At 48.4% G+C, this 24,319-nt stretch overlaps 1 protein-coding gene and 1 long non-coding RNA gene across 3 annotated transcripts in view; one reads left to right on the top strand and one right to left on the bottom strand.

Moving 5' to 3' along the window:
* LOC112441650 (uncharacterized) overlaps window positions 1–18,096 on the bottom strand; it is a 53,272-nt gene extending 35,176 nt beyond the window's left edge. Inside the window, exon 1 of the long non-coding RNA XR_003029496.2 lies at window positions 17,698–18,096. This is a non-coding gene — a long non-coding RNA (uncharacterized lncRNA). The remainder of the gene's footprint in view (window positions 1–17,697) is intronic.
* Window positions 18,097–18,141: 45 nt separating this feature from the next.
* The window catches only part of WT1 (WT1 transcription factor), a 51,025-nt gene continuing 44,847 nt past the window's right edge, over window positions 18,142–24,319 (top strand). The window contains exon 1 of one of the 2 annotated variants that reach the window (XM_059875155.1): window positions 18,142–18,842. In XM_059875155.1, coding sequence (XP_059731138.1) covers window positions 18,398–18,842 — 445 coding nt within the window. In that variant the 5' untranslated portion in view covers window positions 18,142–18,397. Of the gene's footprint in view, window positions 18,843–23,682; window positions 24,235–24,319 lie in introns of those variants that run through there. The other variant, XM_015474834.3, reaches the window with a different exon arrangement.

Here is a 24,319-nt window from a genome sequence, read left to right as displayed (position 1 = left end):
ACCGTCTCTCCCTTTCTGGGGCCTGTTCTCACCCAGGGCCTTGTGATGCCCATTGCTGGGCAGATTTATGAAACATCTCAACCGACGCTTACATTCCATATGTCACCATTTACACATTCCTGCTGGGGTCAAGGTGGGGAATGGCATGCGTGCTAATAGCTGCATTTCTCACGTGAACTTTCTCATAAACCCTCTTCTCAGCTCATTTTACTGGTACATTATAATATGCTTTTATAAACAAGTTTTCAAAGTCATGAATGAATGCTTCCTAATTTCCATTTTTTTTGAGGACTACAAATCTTGCAAGGACAACTAGAGGTTTCTTAGCTTCACCCTTCCACAGGCCAGAATTCCATCCGAACCATTCTAGAGGCTCTCTAAGGAAATAGGACAACATTTTCCAGTGATTCTAAGCTCTCGCCAGATCCTCCTTCCTTAAGTCTCAAGGATATTACATCTATATGTGTTAATTGTGCACTTCTTACTCTCATTCTGTTTGAAGTCCTAGAAAAAGTGCTCTTTTGCCAGAAAATAGCCAACAAAATCGCCAGATCCAAATAGCCACCGCTGAGCTTGTTGGTCAAGTCGGTGGAAACCTCCCCCGGAATGTTTGCTTCTTGGCAAGGAGGCCAACCAACATCAGTCTTCCTGTGCCTTCATTTTCTTTCTGACCTGAATGGTCAGCCAAGCCCTATCTTTGTTCCATTTGTCAAAACACCATTGTTCTTTCTCCTCCCTGTGGCAGTTTCATTTCTATTGTTAAAAAAAATCAGAAGTCAGAGCAGCCTTGGGTTGACAGACACAGGTCTTGTTGACTGTGCAGTCTGATTTGTGGCCAAGAGCCAGTCTCATCTTTGGTGCTCAACTGACCGTGGAAATCGTCTCATGCTAACCAACTCTGGCTCCATCAGGAGACTACAACCCACAGAAGAATTTCTGTCACCAATTGTTCTGTGCTAGGGGGTCACGATTTATCAGGTGGTGCTTTCTACAACAGGGCAATCTCTTCTTCCAGCTATAATATCCTCATGTAAAACAATAAGATCCTTAAGAATAAAACAGATCATTTTTCTAAGAGAAATGCCTGATAAATCTGCATTTTGGAGCATAGGTGGCCTCAGGTTATTACTGAAGAAATGCACACAGTTCAGTGCTAGCCTCAGCCTTTCTTATTCAACAGCAGTTCTCACGTAAGGCTAGAGTGACTGAGGCCTTTTTAGATGCTGAATAGAAACACTATGATTTTGGATGCTCCCACTACCATGAATTTTTTCTCCTCTTCTCTGAACATTATTTGCCCAGAATATGTATTTTAAAACAGAATTTATAATTCAGTACCTATGTTAGATTGGGTTTTAGATGCTACTTAAGGGGAAAGGGATTTCTATGAAAAAGGGTAAGACAGTTCTTCTGTCTTTATAAATTCTCTTTAAATTGTCATTCTAAAATAATTGTTGGGACAATTTATTTAATAGATAGATTCTTTTAAACAAAGATTATTGGGAATTGAACCGGGAAGCTTGGGGGATTTCTGAAGAGAAGATCCTACCAACCATCAGAGAGAAAAAGCATATTTCATACATGGGCTCAAGAATCAGATGACTTTGGATTCCCCAAAGACAACTTCTAGAAGCTAAAAAGCAAAGAGCAATGCCTTCAAAATCCCAAGGGAAAATGATTTCCAACCTATCATTATTTACCTAGCCAAATATCAGTCAAGAAAAAGCTAGATTTAAATTATTTGCAGACATTCAAGCCCCGTCCAAGTCCATCTCCACCTTTCTTCTCCCTACCCTGAGCCCCTGGAGGCTAACCTGAATTGACTGCATCCACGGGTGGAAAATTCTTCAAGAGATGGGAATACCAGACCACCTGACCTGCCTCTTGAGAAACCTATATGCAGGTCAGGAAGCAACAGTTAGAACTGGACGTGAAACAGACTGGTTCCAAATAGGAAAAGGAGTATGTCAAGGCTGTATATTATCACCCTGCTTATTTAACTTCTATGCAGAGGACATGATGAGAAACACTGGACTGGAAGAATCACAAGCTGGAATCAAGATTGCCGGGAGAAATATCAATAACCTCAGATATACAGATGACACCACCCTTATGGCAGAAAGTGAAGAGGAACTAAAAAACCTCTTGATGAAAGTGAAAGAGGAGAGTGAAAAAGTTGGCTTAAAGCTCAACATTCAGAAAATGAAGATCATGGCATTTGGTTCCATCACTTCATGGGAAATAGATGGGGAAACAGTGGAAACAGTGGCAGACTTTATTCTTTTGAGCTCCAAAATCACCGCAGATGGTGATTGCAGCCATGAAATTCAAAGACGCTCACTCCTTGGAAGGAAAGTTATGACCAACCTAGATAGCATGTTAAAAAGCAGAGACATTAGTTTGCCAACAAAGGTCCGTCTAGTCAAAGCTATGGTTTTTCCAGTGGTCATGTATGGATGTGAGAGTTGGACTGTGAAGAAAGGTGAGCACAGAAGAATTGATGCTTTTGAATTGTGGTGTTGGAGAAGACTCCTGAGAGTTGCTTGGACTGCAAGGAGATCCAACCAGTCCATTCTGAAGGAGATCAGTCCTGGGTGTTCTTTGGAAGGAATGATGCTAAAGCTGAAACTCCAGTACTTTGGCCACCTCATGCAAAGAGTTGACTCATTGGAAAAGACTCTGATGCTGGGAGGGATTGGGGGCAGGAGGAGAAGGGGACAACAGAGGATGAGATGGCTGGATGGCATCACCGACTCGATGGACGTGAGTTTGAGTGAACTCCGGGAGTTGGTGATGGATAGGGAGGCATGGCATGCTGCGATTCATGGGGTCGCAAAGAGTCGGACACGACTGAGCGACTGAACTGAATTGAACGGGCTCTCTTACCTTCCATTTCTCATAGGATTTGGTCAATCGAAAGTCCTCGCAGAGCTTGGAGGGAGAAAGATGAGATCAGGTTTTCTGTCCCCCGCTCCTTCCCTGCCAAGTCAGCTCAGGTTGGCTTCCTTACCCAAGGCCAGGGTTCATGAAAGGTGGGCCTCTCCACTCTTTGCAACAACTTCAGTTTCTCTGGGTTCGAGGAACCACTCTCTTTGCTTGCCGCCGTCCTCAGCCCCAGGGGATGGGAACAGGATCCCTGCAGTGACTACGGTTGGGATGTTTCCCTGCCCCTGTTGGTTTGCCTTTAACCCTGCCCATACCTTCTTAAATAGACTCTTCATTAGACATTCCTCAATTACCCCATGGGAGTGTGCCCTGTTTCCTGAAGGACCCCAACCTACGCAGTTGCCTGGATGACAGTAGATGGTTTCCCTCATTGCTTGAAGGCAGTATATTTGCAATGAAAGGCTTCAGCATCATGTCAACCTGGATATGTATTCCAGCTCTGCCATCCTGTACCTGTGGGACTTTGGACAAGTGACAAGCTCTCCATGCCTCATAGATAAAATGGGGATGTTTATGTGACTTACCTCCCAGTTTCTATGAGGATCGAATGAAACAACCTAGGAAAAAATGTATTGCAGTGCCAGTCATTTAATGAGGACTTCCCAGGTGGCACTAGGGTAAGGAGCCCACCTGCCAATACAGGAGACGTAAGAGAAGTGGGTTTGACCCCTGGGATGGGAAGATTGCCCAGAGGAGGGCATGGCACCCCACTCCAGGATGCTTGCCTGGAGAATCCTATGGACAGAGGAGCCTGGCGGGCTACAGCCCATGGGGTCGCAGAGTCAGAGACAACTGAAGCGACTTAGCATGCATGCAGGCACAGTAAAAGCAGTTATTATTAATTATTAGCCATGTGCCATGTCTAGCCTGCCAAAGGTTGCCCATACTTCTAAGGGCCAAGTGACCCAAAGGGCAGAGACACCACCCTCATAAGCCTCAAAACCTCCCTTGTGAATCCTGAAGGGATGCCAAAGGAAATGGAACCACACAGGGACCCACATACCCAACCCTGAAGTGTGGTTTGGGTTGAGAGGGCTGCTCTTGCTTTTGGTGAGAGGTGGACTCTGACGGGCAGGGTGGGGCATCCTCTGGCACCTGGCTCCAAGTTCTGCCCACTGTTCCCAGGTCATGACCACAGTGTTCTTTGCCAGAGGTAAAGGGGAAACTGAAACCACGATGTATTTCTCAGCAGAGTTGTGATCTCGAATACCTGGATGAGGGTTCTGGTTGTCTTCCTTTTGAGGGCTTGACTCCCTGCCTGGGATACTTAACCCCTCTCTTCTACCAACGTATGATAACCTCCAGAAAGTCAGTTTTGATGCAGTTCTGTCTTTTAGTGTAATTGCAAGTTCCCAATTTGCCCCTGTGAAGTCATCTTCTTTTTTTAAATTTGTAATATTCCTTTAGTTCAAGACTTGAGGATTGTTTGTGTGAAGGGGAGTGTGGAACGGAGATGAGGTATAAACAGAAGTTGCTTTTTCAGGGGAGGTAAAAATGAGAAAGCCCAGGTCTGTAAATGTCAGAAACGTGCATACGTTTGTGTGCCTGTGTGTAAGCATGCTCGTGTGAATAGCTAAATGTACATACGAGCTTCTGGGTTTCTATAGGTGCATTTTCTTCTTCCTGTGATCACCAGAAATAGCCTAGCTCTGAGATCTTTTGAGAGTCTTCTTGCTGAAAACTTAGGTAGATTCTTCAGTATAGCTGCCGCCTGCCTTATTTAGACAGTATTGGTGTGCACCCACATTTCGCCTCTGCTCCCCATCCATCCTGGCATATGAAAAGTCAAGTCTGGAGAGAGGGAGAGAAACAAAGAGGAAGACAGGAGTGATTCAGCAAAGAAAAAAAAATCAATTTGAGACTCCTTGAAATAGCACATTTCTTGAAATAGCACATCCCTCACAGTACACTGACACTAATTCACGTATGTAACAAAAAGAATTAATTTCAGGGACACAGCCATTGTATGAAGCAGGGTATGCCAGAGTCTGACATAAACAGGAAGTGGGTGGGTCAGACTTTAGTTGACACTGTGTGGTGGAAACAGATTCTGTGGCAAAAATATTTATTTTTACGTTGGCCCATGGATCTTGTCATTATTGGTTAGGACATGAAGTCTGATTCTGAGGATAAACTCTGTGCCAAGCGCTGGTGCTAAAGTGGATCCCTGAGGTTTAACCACTTTACTTCCTTCCAGTATTCAGAAGTTAGACTGTACAGAACGATGACCATTGCCCTGGTTATACAGCCTTCTGGACGGGCAACCGTGGACAACCCAAACTTCCTGGTGTCTATATCCTCATCTTGGGCATGGTGATAATAACTGCTAATTAAAATGGGTGTTATGAGAAAATACAGAGAAGCATGAGAGAGCCTACGCACTTCATAAATGATGGCAGATAATAACTATTATGCAAAGGAGAGGAGGAGGAGGGAAGGAGGAGGGATGGAGAGGGGAAGGAGGTGGAGAACTAATTAAATAAAAAAATCACCCAGAGGGCCATCTGGGGAGCATAAGAGTCATTTTATAGTACCCTTTAAAGAAATCGTGTTCCACATTCTCTTAAATAAGCTTGCTAATTTCCCTGATGGAGCTATTTCTTTGTTTCTAAGCTTCAGCATTTTATTCAGTTGTAATTACACAATATTTCAGGTCTGACATCAAAAAGTGCATCATCTGTTTTTATCTTTCTCAGCCTCATCCACATCCTTAGTGACTGTTGCCAGGTATCCTGGGGTCACCCAAAGTACTTTTATTCCAGAGACCTTGCAAAGTAAGCCAATGCAGCAATTTAGAAAGCTCTTGCTTGTGGACAAAAATACATTAAAACAACCAAGGGAGTGATTACTCTTCGGGATAATTATTTTTAATGCCTTACTAAACACGTTTGCAATGCTTTTCAGGTCCTTTGGGATTCAAATTAGAAGAAAATCTTTTTTGTTTGTTTGTTTTATTTTGATGTGTATCTTGGAACTTGATCTTCGATCCACGGTAAATGTCTGTGATGTTTGCATATTGTGTAACAATCAACCCTCCCACCGCCGCTCCTTGCTTCCAAATGCTATCAGGATTTCATCAGCTTTGAATAGGCAACAATATCAAAATACACGGTGGAGAGACTTAATGGTTTCTTTGTGGCTTCCTGGTTATCTTCCTTTGACTATGCTACCAAATGCAACTCTGAAAGAGGCTTGTTGTGCTTTGGCATTTGATCAGCCACTCACTTCAATTCAGTTCCAAACCAGAAGAGCTCCCCCTTGGGGTATCTTTGTTTCTAAACCTGTATGAGGCATCATTGACTACATTTAAGTGAAAAGATGCTGTCAGCATATTAGGTATCTTGTCAAGTCCTCCTTAAAGTACAATGATGCTTTCCTAACTTTAATAATACTGTGGTTAGCTAATTATGTCACAGGCCACTAGAGGCCCTCTCTCTAAAACCCAACAAAGTGCCCTTTAGTCTCCCTGATCACCATACTGAGGAGTTTAACAGAATTCTTGGACTTGATCTAAGTGAGACCTGTTACAAGGAGACTTCTTATAGTACAAATTCCACATCCTGCCTCCACTGTGATTGAGTCCTACAGCATAGCCAGTGAGCAAGTTGAGAGCAAGAACTGTGTCTTGCCAGTTCAGTTGCTGGGCCCATAACAGGCACACAGTAAGTGTGGATGAGTGGATAATAAATAATACGTGTTAATCGCTCACTCGGGGCCAACTCCTTGTGACCCTATGGACTGTAGCCTGCCAGTCCCCTCTGTCCATGGAATTTTCCAGGCAAGCATACTGGAGTGGATTGTCATTTCCTACTGTGAGGGATCTTCCCGACCCAGGGATTGAACCCATGTCTCTTGGGTCTCCTGCATTGGCAGACAGATTATTTACTACCGCAACACCTGGGAAGCCCTGGATGAGTGAATGCTATTATACAAAGATGGTTCTCATCCACCACCAGCTTGGCCTTGGGGACAGCTCTACCACTACTTAGCTGTGTAATCTTGGGTTAATTATGTAATGTCTTATCTGAAAAATAAGGGGTAGGGCTAGAAGCTTTTTAAAGTTCCTTGCAGCTGGAACCTGCCGCAAACTGCTGCTTTACCACAGAGAGAATTTATCTTCCATATCCTGTATGCAATGAGTGGTACCTGGTAAGGCACCATATTGAGTTAGGAAAAGGACATGGTGAAAAACTTCTTAGTAGGTGATATTTAGATTCCTCTTGCCCCAAATGATTACTTAAAGCACGTGCAACATGAAAAAGTCCAGCTGTCTCAAATATTCTCATCTTTTGAAAACGGTTCTGTTGATAGACTCCACAAGGTAACTGAAGTCTCTACGGAGTTCTCCATGCACGTAACCTATCTGAGAGGAGCAGGTGAATTTTTTTTTTCTTTTTTAAATCCAGCCTCAAACAGAGATGATCAAGGAGCAGTTATGGCATTAATAGATCCACTTTAGATCTATCTGTGATAGACATAATTAGAACTGTGTTTAGCAAATACAACTGCCTTGAGGAGATGGGGCTAAATTGACCTAACAGATGTTCATGCTTCTCCAATAATAATAATGATACACTGTGTTTATTTGGACAACGATGAAACTGTTCCTGCTGACTTCAAGGTCCCAGTGCAAAATCCTGGATTCAGATCCTGTGGATTTATCACACCCACCGGAGGACACTGGCTCTCTAAACCTCTGAATGGATTATCCTCTTCCATTAGAGTGGGCTCATCCTTTCCAAAAGATAACATCTTGTTTCTCTGGCCTGAATTTCCCTTGACTTCTTTCAAAATACAATTTGTGAAAACAATGTGTGAGAACACATGACAATGGGAAGTACTCAGTGGGAATACTGCAATAAACATGTCAGGTGTATAAACTAGCTGATACTATTTATTTGGTCCTTAAGAAGAAAGTACTGGGATAGGATAAACTGCAATCATTTTTCAACATCTTAGATTTCTCCAATAACGCATATATGTTGGCAGACCTTAGCAGATCATGTTAATTTATTTGCAAGTCATCAAAGGAAAGAATAAAATATATGACTTCAGGCAAATGAATGGACTGGAAAACCAAATTTGGGGAACATCTATATTTTCTTACGCCAGAAATAAACATGTCGACACGGTAAGGAGGGTTTTGTCCCACTCCTGGCTGAACTTTTGAGGGCTGAGATGGCTAATATCGAGGGGCCCAGCTTTGTGGTCTTTTCTCACAAATTGCTCCACGATTTAAGAAAAGGACAATCTGCAGCGTGACACAGCAAACGAGGTCAGAATAGTATTTCTTAATGGCGATTCCTGCAGTGTTCTATTAATTACAGCAGCGGTTCAGAATTTTCTGTGCCTTGATGGGTTGTATTTTTAATAAACAGGCACCCATTTTAAAAAATTTAATGTGATATAAAACTGAGTTCCAAGGAATCTCTAATATGTAAATGATGAAAAATGATGTGGGGGAGAAGCAGCAGACATGTGCCTATCTATATATACACCATACACCCGTGTCCAAAAGATGATCTTCGTGAACATAAAAGTTTATGCTGCCTCTGATTTGTGTGGCTTTTAAAATGCACTCGCAATATTTAGGGATCTTGGAGCATAACATTAGAATAGAAACTCTTTGCCCTAAATTTGCATGTACTCTCTGGCTTTCTCTTACTTGCTCCACATGGATTCTCTCTCTTTTCTAGCCAAATCAGTGTACCCACAATTCCCTTTGTAGATGGCATCTCTACAACATGGCTCAACTCGCAACATTCTTACCTGCCTATTTCTATTGCCACCATTTCCTGAATCTGGGGACAGGGATCCTCCAGCTCCTCTGGGGTAGGGTGGGGTGGGGTACTCTAGTTCAAGGCCCGCTCCTCTACGAAGAATTTTCCTTTCTATCCCAGCTAGAAATAACGATCTCTTCTACTGATAATATTCTAGGGCAGGATTTCTCAACCTCAGCACTTACTATTTCAGGCTAAATAATTTTTTGTCGCGGGGGGAATGCTCTGTGCATTTAAGAATGTTCACTAGCATCCCTGGCAGCTACCCACTAGATGCCAGTGGCATCCACCTTCCTACTCCCACAGAGTTGTAACAATCACAGATGTCTCTAGACACTGCCAACTGTCCTTTCCCCTCAGCCTAACCCCCGGCGGGGGGCAAATCACCTCAGTTAACCACTGCCCTACAGTTCTTCCCAAATCAGATCACTGATTCTGGAGAACAATGATCAGGTCCTTAGCAGTACTTTAGTTCATGTTCTAAGTTATGTGATGATTAATGAATAAAAGATGTTTTTAAAAATTATCAGTGGGAGTTTCTAAAAATTAACACTAGGTTAATTTGAATCAAGTTAGATATCAGAAAATTTTAATAGGAGTATATATTATTGCCTTGTCCCTCTTAGAAAAATCTTTATAGAACTATAATTTTAATACCACACTATTGAGTTGAAATGAGAAGCCACAAGTTAGAGACTGTCTCTGCAACTTTAGAAACATTATTGTTGAAATTATTAACCATTGCTGATGACTCTTACAGAAAATTCAGTGATATAAGTTCCTCTTAAATAATAAGCTCCTTTTGTTGCTAAAAAAGTTGGTCTCTTCTGAAAAACTGGGTTTCTTCCTTCTATTGCATTAAGAGAGATATGTAACTAGTTTTATTTTCCCTTTTTGAGTTGGCTGTCAGGAAGCTCAGAGCTAAGATTTATGTTCAATTACAGTAGCTATTCTCATTCTTTCATTTCTAACATCAATCCAATCTTTCCTTCTCACTAGCTCCACTTAACTCTTATCTTTCACCTTTGCTCTAACAGCTTTCTTAAATCCATCTTTATTATAAAATAAAATTTTAAGCAAGTGGAGTCCTTATCACTTACCATCAAAACCAGGATGCTTTTGGAAGTAAAGGGAAAATAATAACTAAGCTGGGACAACAGCTTAAACTGAAGCTGCCCTGGGCAAAATCAAAATGTGATGTCACTCTAGAAACACATAATAAATAGATAACAGCAATTACTCCATTCCCAGATTGGGGATAATTAAAGATAAACATGTGCCCTAAATAGAAAGTCAAAGCTATGTGCTTCTTTCTTATTTATCATGTGTCAATCTGTTGATTAGAGTTTAACATTTATTATCCCTTGGGAAATGTTGTAATTAGCCTCTATATTAGTAGAGGGAAAAAAATTTAGGCATTCTTAATCTATTTAATGTCTACAAAAGGGAAGAGGGGGATCCTTCAGATCTGGAACAGTGATCACAACAGAAGTTTCATCTGTTCGTGACTTATGGAGACTTGGAATTAAATGCACTATTGACCAGTATCAGATTTCTAATGACTCTATCTTGTTTTTCCTAAGCAACTTCTCATAAACTTTTATAATATCTTGAGCAGCCCAGCTAATACTATGTTCAAGCCTGTTTATAGAACTATTAATAAATGCTGTGTGGTAACTCCAGGAAGACAGTCAAACTGCTTTTTCTCTCCACTGGCTGAAAACAGTTTCCTGCTTATTTTGAAAAAGCATGGGATGATCAACATCTTTGATATATGTTAGATATTCTGCAAAGATCCCAGTGGAACCAGATAAAATTCTAATTTTTATCCTAAAGATCTCATAGTCAAAAAGGAAACACTGTCAATGCCTTGACTGCAAAGTCTTTCACAAATGAAAGAGTGAGATATCTATGCAGCCCCAGGTAGTTTAAAAGAAGATAGGAATTTGTTTCTGTGTGAATGCTCATAGAGAAGACGAAAGTCACCCAAAGTCTACAGAAAACAAGTAGCAGAGGAGGACTTAAGCCCCAGCCATCTTATCCGTAAGCCAGATTCTTTATACTAGTTTGTGCTTCCAGGGAAGAAGCTACTGCTGTGAAAGCATAAGGCTCACCTCTGAGCCTGTGAAAATGACCAGAGAAGGGTAACAATAACAGTACCAGCAGCATCCGCATAGCACACACTCTCTGCCAAGTATTGTGTACACGTATCTCATTGAGTTCTCACAACAAACACAAGAGAAAGGCTCACTTTACAAATGAAGAAAAACATGAGAGCAAATGATGGGCCCCAGTGCTTCCAAGAGTATTCCTTTCCCTGTTAGTTCTCATGTTACAGATCACCCTGATAGTTCTGTGCATTGCCTAGCACTTCACGGTTTTCAGATCACCCTGCATACTCTATTTCATTGTTTTCACCATCCTCCTTTTCCAGATAAGGGTACTGACAAATCAAGAGCCTAAGTTATTTCTCCAAGGCCATGGTCATTGGCAGAGACAGGATTTGAGTCCAGGTTTTCTTGTAGCTAGCCTGGGATTCTTTATTCTGGACCTGGCTACATACCTGAAATGTGACTACAAGAAGGCAATCCTAAACTTTTCAAGCTGACTTTAGCCTTAAGCCTTCTGTACTGAAAGGAGAGAAGTTGATTTTGAAGGAAAGTTACATATTTCTCGTTTCAGGGCCCAGATGTAGGGCACAATGATTTCAATTTACTTTAAGGTGGCAACATCCTTGCTTGAGATCAGACTCTTAAGCAAAGGGCTTCCCTTCCTGGCCTTCTCCCTGATCCAACAAGACCAAAAATTGCTACCTTTTCTTAACTCACACCAACACCAGCTCTAAGTCTAGAACTCATTAGTTCTTCATAGTTAGAAGCAAAAGGCAAAGCAAAAGAAAACCAGACTGTATGTTAATATAGATAACAGCCACCATTTATGGAGTGCTTCCTATGGGCTAAAAAGTTTACACGCCTTATCTCATCTGGTTCTCACAACTTGAATAGGTATTGTTATTTTTACCTTTGAAAAGGAGAAAGTCAAGTTTTTCAGAGTTTCAGTACCTTTCAGTCCCTCAGCTAGCGCTGACAATTTTAATGCAGCTCCACCTAAACAGCTACCTGACTGATTCCGCAAAGTCCAGCCGCCTGGTAGGCAGAAACTTATCTAGACCAAGTATTCCAAATCCTTCAGAATCTCCCTGTGTCTTGGCAATAGGGTGGGATACTTACTAAGCACATTAAAATACGGCAGTGTGGGTAGAGGGCAGAATGAAGGGAGAGTGATTTGGTGCTGCCATCCCCAGGCCTCCTCGTTCCTCATAGCAGTTATCACGATATGAAAGCACGTGACTTGCAGCTTGGCTGTCATTCCTACTGGAATGTAAGATCCATGGGAGCAAGGCAGACCTTGTCCCCACATTGCTTTAGTCTCAGTCCCTGCTACAATGCCTGTCATATAAGATGTGCCAATGAATAGCTGCTGTGTGGTGAAAAAATGAATAGAAATGAAAGGATAAGGATGCCCCTGCTGGAGATAAAGGGGAGATTATTCCTTTTTTCTGGTTGACTCCATGATTTAAAAAAAAAAGCTTCAGAGCAATCATTCTGAAAACAAAACAACAACAAAATGCCCTGCTTTGCCAAGATTTACAGAGAGCCTTGGTTATGGGTTTTTCAAGCCACTGCTCCTTAAACATTTTATCGATTTTTGTCTTGGGTATACCTCTGCTAGGAATTCTGGCAATTCCCTTCCCTCGCTCCCCCACACCTCTTCTCCCAGTCGACCTCTAGTGAACACACATCCTTCTCCTGCTGACCAGCTGCATATCCGGGTTTGCAGACGAAGGCCCAGGTGGCTCTGCACTAATGGCTCATCCGTTATCTGTATAAAGAGCCAGTGCCTTTCTGAGCAGTTTTTTTTTTTTTTGAAGCTAAACATTCTATAGAAAGCAACGTCTTTTGTTCTTTATCTCTTCTTTCCTTACTCCTGTGCTTCTGATCAAATATATCCTTAAAAAGAAAAAACGTCTTTTTTGAATATTCCAAATGCAAACTGTTCAGATTTTTCCTTCCTGTCACACATCTTGAGCACCACAGTGCTAACAGGCTTCTCTAAAGAATATTCCCTTCGTGCCCTGCCATGGCCCCCATATTCCTTGCTTAACATTTGGATATTTTTACAACGTATTCAGTTTGAAAGATAATACCGATACCTTGTTTTATATGAACATTTATACACCAGGACCCTGGCGAGGGACTGAGTTCATTGGGATATTTTATGGCTTAATTCATCTGAATGATTTATATCTCGTTTTGTCTAAGTATTTGTGCTAATAAATTTAACAGATTCCCCCTTACTGCCTGGTCCTTCGTTTTCTTCAGGGGGTCAAAGTGAGAGGAAAATAAAGCAGCGTGTTACTAAAGAAAGAAGGAAGAAATTGGCACAACTGATTTAGAACACAAATAAAATTACAACACAAATAACATCTCTGATTACAGTTAAGGTGGGGCAACTAAAAAAAGAATCCTAGATTCAGATAGATTTCCGTAATTAAGCTATTTCTCAAAGGCAGAATCACAAAAGTGACAGAATATTTAGCAAGCTAATTTACTAAGGAAAGTTTTGTTCCTATATAATTAAATCCAACATTGAGGGAAAACTGACAACTATTAAAATCGAGTGCAGCCTGGAGATGGAAAGGGGATAAGATAAAATCCAATCTATAAAATATATTCCATTATCTTTTATAGGTTAAAAGAAATTCTTGGAAAGAATCTTCTAAGATGAGAAGATTTTAAGATTGTGTGAGGATATTTTTTTTTTACAGGTGCAGAGTAAGTTTGGGGTTTTTTTTTTTTTCCTCTTGGTCTTTTTTCTTTTCCCCATTTTTTTTTTTTTTTCTCCTGTTGTTTGCAAAGTTGAATCTGGGGTCAGGAGTTCTAATTGTAACCTCAGACTGGAATTCCAGATGGTGCGCTCAGGACTAGAAGCAACTCTCAGCTCATCAATTTCATAGGCCTGCGTATCTGCTCTGGCCACGGCCCGGCCTCCATCCCCACTGTGGCATTAATGCAGAACAAATTGAGACATATCCTCTATATAATTAGTTCCAGAATTTAAAAAGATTTACGGTATAATAATAGAGGCAGCGCTGCGGAATCCTCTCATTGGGGACCCTCTCGCGGTGGCATCAGAACAGACGGGTAACCCTGAGCGCTTTAGACACTGCGAGCCGGGGGTGGAGGAAAGGGGAGTTTGCTCTGCGTACCCGGTAGCGCGCACCGGTCCTGGGACCCCAAATCAACTGAGTCTGAACTGGAGATGGTGGATTGGCCAAAAAGTCCAGTTAATTTTCAAATGAACGGAGGAAGCCGGGGGGTAGACAATAACAAAAGCCCTTCTCTTTTTTCTTTTTTTCAATTTAGATAAATGAAGCTGGGATTTCCACCGCCGGCGCGGGGATGGAAACCAGCCTAAGCGCCTGCCGCGGCCTGGGGTAGGCAGACTGCTAAGAGCTGGAGTCGGCGGGGAGGAGAGGAGCAGCGGTCAGACGCGTGGAGCTCTGGCACTGGCCTCTGCGCGAGGCGCTAAAATCGAGCGCTGGTTCCTCCCGCGCAGCCCACCACTCATTTTTGCTGTTTGCGGCCCCGGGCGCGGGCAGGCGGCCCCAGCCCTTGACAGATCGCAGCGACTCGGTGTGTTTATTCAGTTGTCGGCGGCCGCGGGGGTGACGCCCGGAGCGCGGCTCCGGAGTACGGTCTGGTCCCTGGGGCCGCGGCTGCAGGGCCAGGCTGGGCGCTTGGTCAGATCCAGTTGACAGCGCCGGGGTCAGAGTGGGGGTGGGGGTAGGGATGGGAGTTAGAAGACCTCCCTCCCCCTCCCACTCAGCCTCGATTTTAAAATCTTGGAATAATTAAACCCCTTCCAGGCCAGGATGAACGTTACCAATGACACCAAAGCCACGTAGGTTTCCAGCATCTCCTTTCCTTTACTCCCCATTCCATTAGCTCTAAAGAGGCAGAGGGTGGTGGGTTAAGTTCTGAGAGGAACCTGGGTTCCAGCTCGGTTTTGCCACTAATTTGTTCAATGTCCTTGGACAATAATAACAAGAAACTGTAATGTTCATCGAGGACGTAGGCCAACACTGTTTTCTGTCTACTCCTGAAGACCCCTTGAGGGTGGGTACTGTTAACTCATTATTCCATGTGACCACTAAGGAAACCGAGGCTCCCAGCGGCTACAGACCGCGTCTATGATCCTCAAGCTGCTGGTTACCTGGTGGGGAGCTGCGATCCCTTTCTCTGTTCACCAATCCCTTGCTCTGCACGCCACTGCACGCCACAGCTGCCTCTCCTCCCTCTGCCTGGGCCTCAGTTTCCTTTTCTGTAGAACAGGAGTTGAATTTCTAGCTCTGCCAATCGGTGGTTCAGACCACATCCTCTGCCAGAGGTCTCCTCGCTATCTGGGGTTGGGAAGGTGTGTGAGAGAAAGAAGTGGCCAGGTCTCCGCAGCCCTCAGATCCCTGGGACCTTGGGCGGGTCTCGAGCTGCTGGAGATGCCGCCGATTGCCCTACCTGCTGGGGAGGGCAGAGGCTGGACCTTCTTTCCCACCAGACTGCTTGCCCAGCTCAGGGCACGGAGGCTAGCCCAGCGGGCGCGTCCGCCTGGGGAACCGCCGAGCGCCCGCTGAGAACGTTGTCTAGCGGAGGGAGAAGTGGAGAGCGTAGGGCACCGGCTGAGCGCAATAGTTTGCGGGTTTCCCAGAGTTGGCTCCGGGGCGCCTGGGCTCAGGGCACGGACGCGGGCGAGGCCGAGGGACCTTCGAAGACCTCATCTCGGGGGAGGCTGCGGCTTCGGATGCACAGCACTTATTTCTCTGCGCTGTGGGTTGCAGGGGACTCCTCCCACCGCTTCGGACTACAAGGTCGGGGCGAGGGGGTACCCCAGAGTCGAAATGGGGATCGCATCACTGCTTTTCCCTCCCTCAAGAATTTTCAGGCAACAAGTAGAGTCCTAAATTTCCTAGCCCCCCCTCCCCTTCCTTTCACCACACCCCCAGGCAAAAACTTTTTTTTCCCCCCTTAGAGAGTTAAGCGCCCTTGCTCTCTCTAGGATTCAAAACCACAAAAGGTCACAATCAAGCCACCCTTCTCCAAATACCCCCAACAAACTGCAAAGAAGGATAAAAAAAGAAATAATCTCAAGCTTTCCCGTTTAGAAGTGGAAATCCCTGGCTTTTCATAAATGGCTCGCTTTCCCTCACAGCACTAGAGCGAGTCCTCCTGAAGAAAAAACGACTTCGAAGTATAAGTAAGAGCGAAGGGTGTGAGACAGAGGTTTGGGGCGTCCTAGGGGGCAACTTGGCCTGAGAAGTCTTATCGCGAGGGGCCTTTCTCCATCAAAAAGACATAAAGCCCATGTCCTCTGCCCAGCGCTGGAGCCCCGCTCAGGTTTACAGATGCGGCGTGCGGGAGAGGAGTGGGCGGCCCACAACGAGTGTGGACGAGAAGGAGCTGGCCTCGACAGCCTTTTCACTTCTTTAAAAAGAAAAGAAAGAAAAAGCTTCTGAGCGCAAACTTCGAAAAGTCAGGCACCAAAGTCGCGCAGAAAGGTGTCTATCACTGCGAACGTGGTCCGGCCATCAAATGGGTAGCGCCTGTTCCCGACCTTTGCCCTCAAGGTTTCCTGCGCCTCCAGGACAAGCGACCTCCAGAGGAAGGACCTGTACTTAGCGTGTAGGTGCCACACACGCTGCGGGTCCGCACCCAGAACTCCTGGCTTTTACTTAGTGCGAATTAATTAAAAGCAAAGCTCCTTGTGAGTAAATCAAGGCTTTAAAAACGCCCAGGTTCTTTATAAAACTGCAACCACCTTGATTGTTGCAGAGAGCTTGGCTGAAAATCTTCGGGCCCCATCCGCGGCCAGTCTCACGTCAGAGGCCAAGCGGCACCCGGCTGCTTCGCGCCCGGCGCTCCTGGCAGTCCCAGGCTGCGCCGTCGCCGCTGCCTCCTGGGCGTTTCCACGCGCCCCTGAAGCGCACTCCAATCCAGGTTCCCGGCGCTTCTAGCCTAGGGTCTCGTTTCCGATAGAAGCCGGCTATTTTAGAAAAACCAACAAAACTAAACAAAACCTCAAACACCTGTTCTGGGGCGCGGGACTCCCAAAGAATGACTAGGTAGAGCCAGGAACCTGATTTGGCTGCGCCAGGCTCTGGGAGCTCCCAACGGTAAGAACCCTGCCTTGGGCCGCTTGAGGTTCTCCGTCCCCTTAACCTGGCTTGTGCCTCTTGGGCAGTCACCGCGCATCCAGAGTGGTACTCCCGACTGGAATGAGCGGAGGCAGAGCTCAGCAGGAGCCGCCCCGGGAGCCAATCTCACCTCCAAGGACTTGTATCCAAACCTTCCTCACCCCCTACCCTCCACATTCGGCGCCAGGATTCTCCAACCGGAATCTGGGCATTTCCCTAAGGGTTTTCTTTCCTCCCAAACTAGCCGCCATTCTGTTTTCCCGGCGTCACCGTCGAAGAGTTAGATACTCCTCACTAGAAAGGGAGACGAAGTGTCGCTGGCACCGATTTCAGGTACGTGGAAACCGCCCTTCTCTGGGCGCAAACCTCACCATGTCACCAGTCAATGGAATTACGCTCCGTTTATTAAATTGATGCAACCTCCAGGTCACCCACCTACGCCTGAGTCTGGCCTCTGGAATCCACAAAAAGCCACCCCGCTCCCCAGTGACTCTGAGATTATGACCACCAGTCCAGTCTGACGGCTCTAGAAGCAAGAGCCGGACTCGCGGGCGCAAAGCAAGGAATCCTCCTTTTTGAAGTCCAGGAAAAGTTCTCTGCAGCTATTCCGAAGTTCCGCCCTCGTGGAGCCCCCTGCCCCTCCCTCCAACCCGCCCTCCCCGATTAACAACCCCATCCCCACCCTCACCACACAGGGATGCAGGGGGGACATTCCCTGCTCACCTGGAGCGGCTCGCCAGTGCCCCGAGGCGCCCACACTCGCGAAGGCCGAGAAGGGGAGGTGGGGGGGAGGCCTGTGTCCCACAGGCCAGCGAAGAGCGCGTGGCGGGTAGGAGAGGAGGGTGTCTCTGAGAGGGACGCTCCCTCTGGCCCGCCCCCCACCCGCACTGCGAGGACGCCCCCAAGGAGTCGCGCGCCCTGCCTGGATCCGCTAGGGCTGCGGTGTGAATGGAGCCGCCGAGACTCCTGACTCCTCCTCCTCCCCCGCCGCCGGCCCCTCTTATTTGAGCTTTGAGAAGCTGGGGGCAGCCAGGCAGCTGGGGTAAGGAGTTCAAGGCAGCGCCCACACTCGGGGGCTCTCGCAACTCGACCGCCTATCCGCTCCCCCCTTCCCTCCCTCCCTCCCACTCATTCACTCACCCACCCACCCAGAGCCCGGACGGCAGCCCAGGAGCCGGGGCCCCGCCGCCTCCTCGCCGCGATCCTGGACTTCCTCCTGCGGCAAGAGCCGGCGTCCACGTGTGCCCCGGAGCCGGCGTCTTCGCACACGCTCCGGCCCGGGCCTGGGTGCCTTCAGCAGCCCCAGCTGCCGGGGATCCGGGGTCCGGAAGGCATCTGGGCCAAGTTAGGCGAGGCGGAGTCGAGCGCCGAGCGTCTGCAAAGCCGGAGGGCCCGCGGAACGTCCGGGGTTGAGTCACAGCAGATGGGCTCCGACGTGCGGGACCTGAACGCGCTGCTGCCGGCCGTACCCTCGCTGGGCGGCGGCGGCGGTTGCGCCCTGCCCGTGAGCGGCGCGGCGCAGTGGGCGCCAGTGCTGGACTTTGCGCCCCCGGGCGCCTCGGCTTACGGGTCCTTGGGCGGCCCTGCGCCGCCGCCGGCTCCGCCGCCACCCCCACCGCCGCCGCCGCCTCACTCCTTCATCAAACAGGAGCCGAGCTGGGGAGGCGCGGAGCCGCACGAGGAGCAGTGCTTGAGCGCCTTCACCGTCCACTTCTCTGGCCAGTTTACCGGCACGGCTGGAGCCTGTCGCTACGGGCCCTTCGGTCCTCCTCCGCCCAGCCAGGCGTCGTCCGGCCAGGCCAGGATGTTCCCCAACGCGCCCTACCTGCCCAGCTGCCTCGAGAGCCAGCCCGCTATTCGCAACCAGGGTAAGCGGGCTGGGGAGCGCCCCCTACACGCGGGGCGGTGGCGGCTGGGCTAGGGGTAGGACAGGGCACTCCCCTGTCCTACCCCTTCCCTGACCACAGCTCTTACCCGGTCACCTCCCCAAGGACTGTGAGGGTAGAGGAAGCCGCAGCTGGGGGAGACAGGAGGCCCGGGGAGAGGAGGAAGTCCACGGCGTGGGTTCCCGACATCCTCCAGGGCGGGGAACCGGACCCTTCGCTTGAGCCGGGAGGTCATCTGGGGGTCCTTGGACCCCAGGAAATTCTCAGATCCCCGTGGGGATGGGAAGCGGGAACCCGTTCAATGCCTGGCTCTACCTCGGGAAGAAGTTTTGTCGCCTAAGGCACCACCAAACTGTCGGCAAGCATTGGCGTTTTAAGACCCTGGATTCGGAGTGGGACCAGCGCGTGGTGAGCAGCCCTTGCTGCGTCTGCCCGCCAAAAATGCCAGGAGCCCCTCTGGCCCTAATGGAGGCACCATAAGTACCTTGGAGCCCTAGGATGAGTAAATGAATGAGCTGGGGACAAAATAGTGGCTTTCCTAGATCCATGTCCCTGTTTGCGTTTGGCTCTAGTGTATAGTAGTGTAGAAGTGGATAGCTCCTGGGTGCCAGGTCAGGTGCGGCCACGCGGGCTCCAGGGCTGGAGGAGAACCCCGTTTATCCGATTCCAAACCCTGCGCGACGGGGTCCTACCACAGGCGATGAAATGAGGCCAGAGCGCCGGCTTCCTTCCAGCCCGCCTCAGGCGCCTCCTAGTCGTTGAACCCGGGTTGTAGCTGGAGAAAGGTTTTTGCAAGACTTGAAAGTTAAAACAAAGAAAGAGAGGTTTATTTTCCGTTTTCAGTCCTCATACAGCAAGGGACACAGCCGTAGGTTTCTCTTCTTGAGCCGTCGCCGGCTTTTTCTCAGGGACCAAAGTAGAATCAATTACGCCGAACTTCTGCATTTTATTTTGTTTATTAGACATATGCGCTGTTGTCAACCTAAACCAGTTCTGGTTGATTCGATGTTTTAGAAAATGCTTTAAAAACGCAGGAGCGGATGCTTTTCCTAGAGCAAAAATTCGCTCGGGCCTAGGACTAGTCTGTTTCTGGAATGCTTCGGTTGGGAGCAGAAGAGTGCGTTCTGTTTGCAGGAGGTTCTGGGGCGCCCAAGGAGCGCGGAAGAAGGGCGATGTTCTTCCCGTCTTCCCGCGCAAGTTCTAAACGCGTATCTTCTTTCGCGCGACCCTATTCACACCCAGCCGAGAGCACCTGGCCCGCCAGAAGCCCTGGCGAAACCGAAACCACCCTCCTCTCTTCGTTCGGGGAATCTGGGATCCATGTCCTCAAACCTCAAACCCACCCATGAGGTCCCTCCACTCTAAGTCTTTCGTAAAGGAAAGCTAGTGTTTGGAACTCATGGAGTATTGGAACAGTTCAGTGAGGATTGCAGTCTCTTGTTCTCTGATCGTAGCACCTCTAATTAGCACGTTGGTGTAACCTTTGGTAAATCTCCAGATCTCAGTTTCTCTATCTTATAAGATGCCCAACCTGATGTCTGACTCTGGTTTGAAGTTCTATGCCACATAAGTCCGACCCCGCCCCCCGCCCCCCCAACCGGGATTCTAAACACAGAAGGCAGCAGCCGCTTAAACTTGGCTGGACCTAAAAGGGCAAGACTGGCAGGCAGGTGTATGAGATAAGTGAGTCTCTGGTTGTGAGCTATTTGAAGACACCTTAGAAACCATTTAAGTACCCCGTGTGCAAAATACCATTATCATTTTGAGTCCATCTAGGTTCTGTAGGGTTTTTGGAACCAGGACTCTTTGGCTTTGGTTGGGTCCTTGTGTCCAAACTTCTACAGGGTCATCTGATGCCCAGAATTCCATCAACTCAAGTCTCAGGGTTGAGACTGTGGGCTTCCTAGCCAGCCAGCACTACACGTAAGGGGAATAAAATCTCAATTCCTCTCTAGAGGATAGGCCTGAAATGTCAAAGAGAAGGGGCTTGGGAGCTGGGGACCACGACTAATAGGTAAAGGAGCCTCCCCCGCCCCAACATCCTGGGAAGTTGCTCAGTAGAGAGGCCACAGACCCAGGCCACAGCCTGTAAGCTGGTTCCTGTCTTTAGGCTTGGGTTTTCTCCTGTGATAAAAACATAAAGGGTCATGCTCGCCCAGTCTCTGTAAGTCACTTGGCAGCTGGGAGTTGGGGTGGAATGTCAGAAGCCACTCATGGCTCAGCCCTGGCGTTGTCAACAAGATTGGGCCCTGAGATTTCAGATTTATTCTCTTGATTTCTGGGCTTCCTGCAGCTCCCCTAGAAATGCAGAGTCTTGGCAGGAGGCGTGAGTTGGGGAAAGCAAGGGCAAGAGTTCCTTCCCCACAGCCCATCAGCTGGCCAAGGCCAGTTCCAGGGGAGAGGAGTCAAGATTCTGGATCCCAGTCTCTAGGCAGGGCAACCTTTAATGGCTCAGGGGAGTAGACAATTGCTGGCACTCTTGCATATCCCCCCACTCCAAGGTATCATACCTCAGTTGGGGTTTTTTCGAGTTTCTTAAATATACTACCTGGTATTCTAATCTTGCTTATAAATACTCATTCAGGAAACATTTATTGAGCACTTATTCTGTGCCAGGCACTGGAGACTGAATGTTAAGAGAGAATGTCTTAGCCTTTGCAAGAAGCTCACAGCCTGACACTGGAGGAAATCTAGACTCTAAGAGATAAGGTGTCCGGGAGATCTCTCTCTGGCAGAACCTGGACTCAAACCCAGACCATTCTAGGTTATTTCAACCTCCGTTTCTGGGGATCTTGGCCCCCCTGTTGAGATGGATTTCCTCTTCTCTGCTGGACGGGCACCGAACCCACTGTAGTCTGTGTGTGACCGTTGGGGAATTTGTCAGGAGGGTGAGGACATGCATTCCCAAACTTAAGTGCGAAGTTTGGGAAGGGAAGAGGAAGACTGCCTGAGAGTCTTGAGCGATTTCCCCAGCCCCTCTGGCGCGCAGAACCCTGTCCCTGGAGGATACCTGGTTATTACTGGGCCACCTAGTGTCACACGGGGACACCAGCACAGCCCTAGGGCCAAGGGCGCCCCCCTCGGGTCGCTTTGGAGAGGGTATTTCGTTGCTAGATAGCCTTCCCCATACGCTGCCGCTGCCACAGCTGCGGAGTCATCATTTTCAGCCCTTGGGGACCACCTTCCTGATTGAGCCTGCTGTGCCCTCCACCCGTCAGCTCCCGCGGGGGCCTGGCCCAGCCAGGCTGTTCCCGGACTCCTCCGCTGCGGCGGGCGGGGGAGAGAAGCGCAGAGCCTGTGTCGCTGCTCCACGCGGTCAAGGTTGCGCTGCTTTGCCGGGCCGAGAGGAACCGTGGGAAAGGCGCTACCTTGGCCGCTCGAGCCTCTCCCTCTAAGGCCTGTAACAATACAAGGAATCTTTGAATAAGCTGTCCCCTTTGGCCGGCAGCTGTCTCTCCTCCGGCCCCTGGCCCCCGGCCCCCGCCTCCGGGCTCTCCGCGCTTGTCTCAGTGCAAGGCCCCGGGACCACGCGCTCTAATCAGTCCCGCATCTGATAAGCTTCTAATTTAAAGGGCCCTCTCCCCTCCTCTATGAGGGCGCTTTTATCGATGTGCACCCCCTCTCCGGAGAGGGGGGGGGGGCTTGGGAGCCTCGCGGGGCGCGGAGTCGAGGCGATCCATGCAGGAGCGGCCTCCCAAAACCCCTTGCCCCTCGCCGCGCACCGATGGTGGCGGGGGGCCGCCTCCGGGGACAGCACGGTGCTCCGGCCACCGGCTAAGGAATGGAGAAGGGTTCATCTAGAGACAACTTCTTTGTCGCTCCTGTTTCTCCTCTTTATTTAAAAAACAGTTCTTTCAAAATTCGGCCTTCCTCCTGTAAAACTGGGCGCTCCGAGCCAAATTTCCCTTGTCAGCTGATTGGTAGGCCTCAAACAGCGCGGCCTCCGTTCCCAAAAGGAAGTGCCTGGAAGCGCCAGCGTGCTCACCCACTCCTGACAGCTAGCGGGCCGGGGGTTATCTTTGCCCACTTAGCAGGCCAGAAATAGAGGCCTCTGGGGTCATGCAAATTGCTAAAGCTGGTGGCTTCTTAAGTTGTCAACCTGTGGCGCCAATTGGTGCGAGAGACTTGTACAATTCGTTTAATAAGACCTGCTCCAACCTTCCCTCCGACTCTTTAACACATCACATTCCCCGAAGTGGACTGTAGAAGCTTGGTTATGGGTTGTTTTTTTTTTTTTTTGCGGGGTGGTAGGGGGGCGTTTAAAAGACGTGGGTATTACCTTTCACTGTTCAATCTAAGTCTTCAGGGACGTTTGTTGTAGAGCCCTGATTATGCCTGGGCCAAGAGTTGGAGAATGGGGGTTGTTTGACTCACCCCACTCCCAAGAATTGAGGAGGGGGCTGGTTGGAGGCTCAGCTCAGTGCAGGAGGCGGGGCCCAGCGAGGGCGGGGTGGGGGGACTGGGTTCAGCCCAGTGGCCCTGCAGGGAGCCGATGTGAGCTTCTGGACTAATATGATTCCTCACTTGGCCAGGACCTCAGTTCAGAGACTACGGAGCCTGCGCACAGGAAAGGACCCCACCATTGGGTTTAGGACTCAGAACTGATCCTAATCTTAGCTGGAGGATGCTTTTCCCCCAGAGGCAGCTACAGTTTTGCAGAAGTCAGTGGGGTAAATATTTTAAGTACTTTGGTGACAGTAATCACAGGAGACTACGTTTTTTTCAACCACCAACACGTGTTCTCCCCGCCCCCCCCCCCTCCACCTTCGAAAAGCTGGGGAAGAATGCCGCGACATTGCCTTCGGTTTCTCGGCAGGGAAACTGAGGCATTGGACCCCGTGCGTACCATGTAGGGAAAGGGAGGTACACTGTCAGACACACTCTGAAACAAACAGGTTTCCCGGCCTGGGACGCGAGGAAGTCGGCCCCTGCAATGATGGTCACAGTCCGATCCTCAGGGCGCGAGCTAGGTCCGAGGAAGGCGCAGGGTCGAGGCCCGCAGGCCCAACTTGAAAGGCCACTTCTTTTTTGCCCCTCACCAGCTTTCCCGAGGGCTTTGGGTGTCAGTGGTGTCGGGTCGCGCAGCCTCAGACAGATAACATTACTCAGTAATTACTCTCCCCCATTTAAAGCCCAGGCCGTTTAACTGGCCCCGAGTAATTAATGAAAGTTGGTGCGCGGGCCTCTGATTTACGGCTCCGAGTCAGCGCCGGGTCAGCCGAGCAGATCCATTTTGGTCGCCCGCCGCTGCCCCTGCGGGAGAACCGAGCTGTTTTGTTTTGGGGGGAGAACGACTTTCTCCGCCGAGCGGCTGAAAGTTTTCATACTGGCGAGGTTCGGTGCAGAAGCCGCGGACGTCGTGAAAGACAAGGGCGTAAATAAATTGGGAAACTCTGGGGAGGTCTGGATTTTACTCGGGAAAGGGCGGGGAGCATGTCCCGAGGTCACACTGGGCCCGG

The sequence above is a fragment of the Bos taurus genome, chromosome 15, assembly GCF_002263795.3.
Source record: "Bos taurus isolate L1 Dominette 01449 registration number 42190680 breed Hereford chromosome 15, ARS-UCD2.0, whole genome shotgun sequence".
In the NCBI taxonomy this organism is placed as follows: Eukaryota; Metazoa; Chordata; class Mammalia; order Artiodactyla; family Bovidae; genus Bos; species Bos taurus.
The sequence above is the reverse complement of the archived record's forward strand: the minus strand, read 5'-3'. Positions and strand labels throughout refer to the sequence as shown.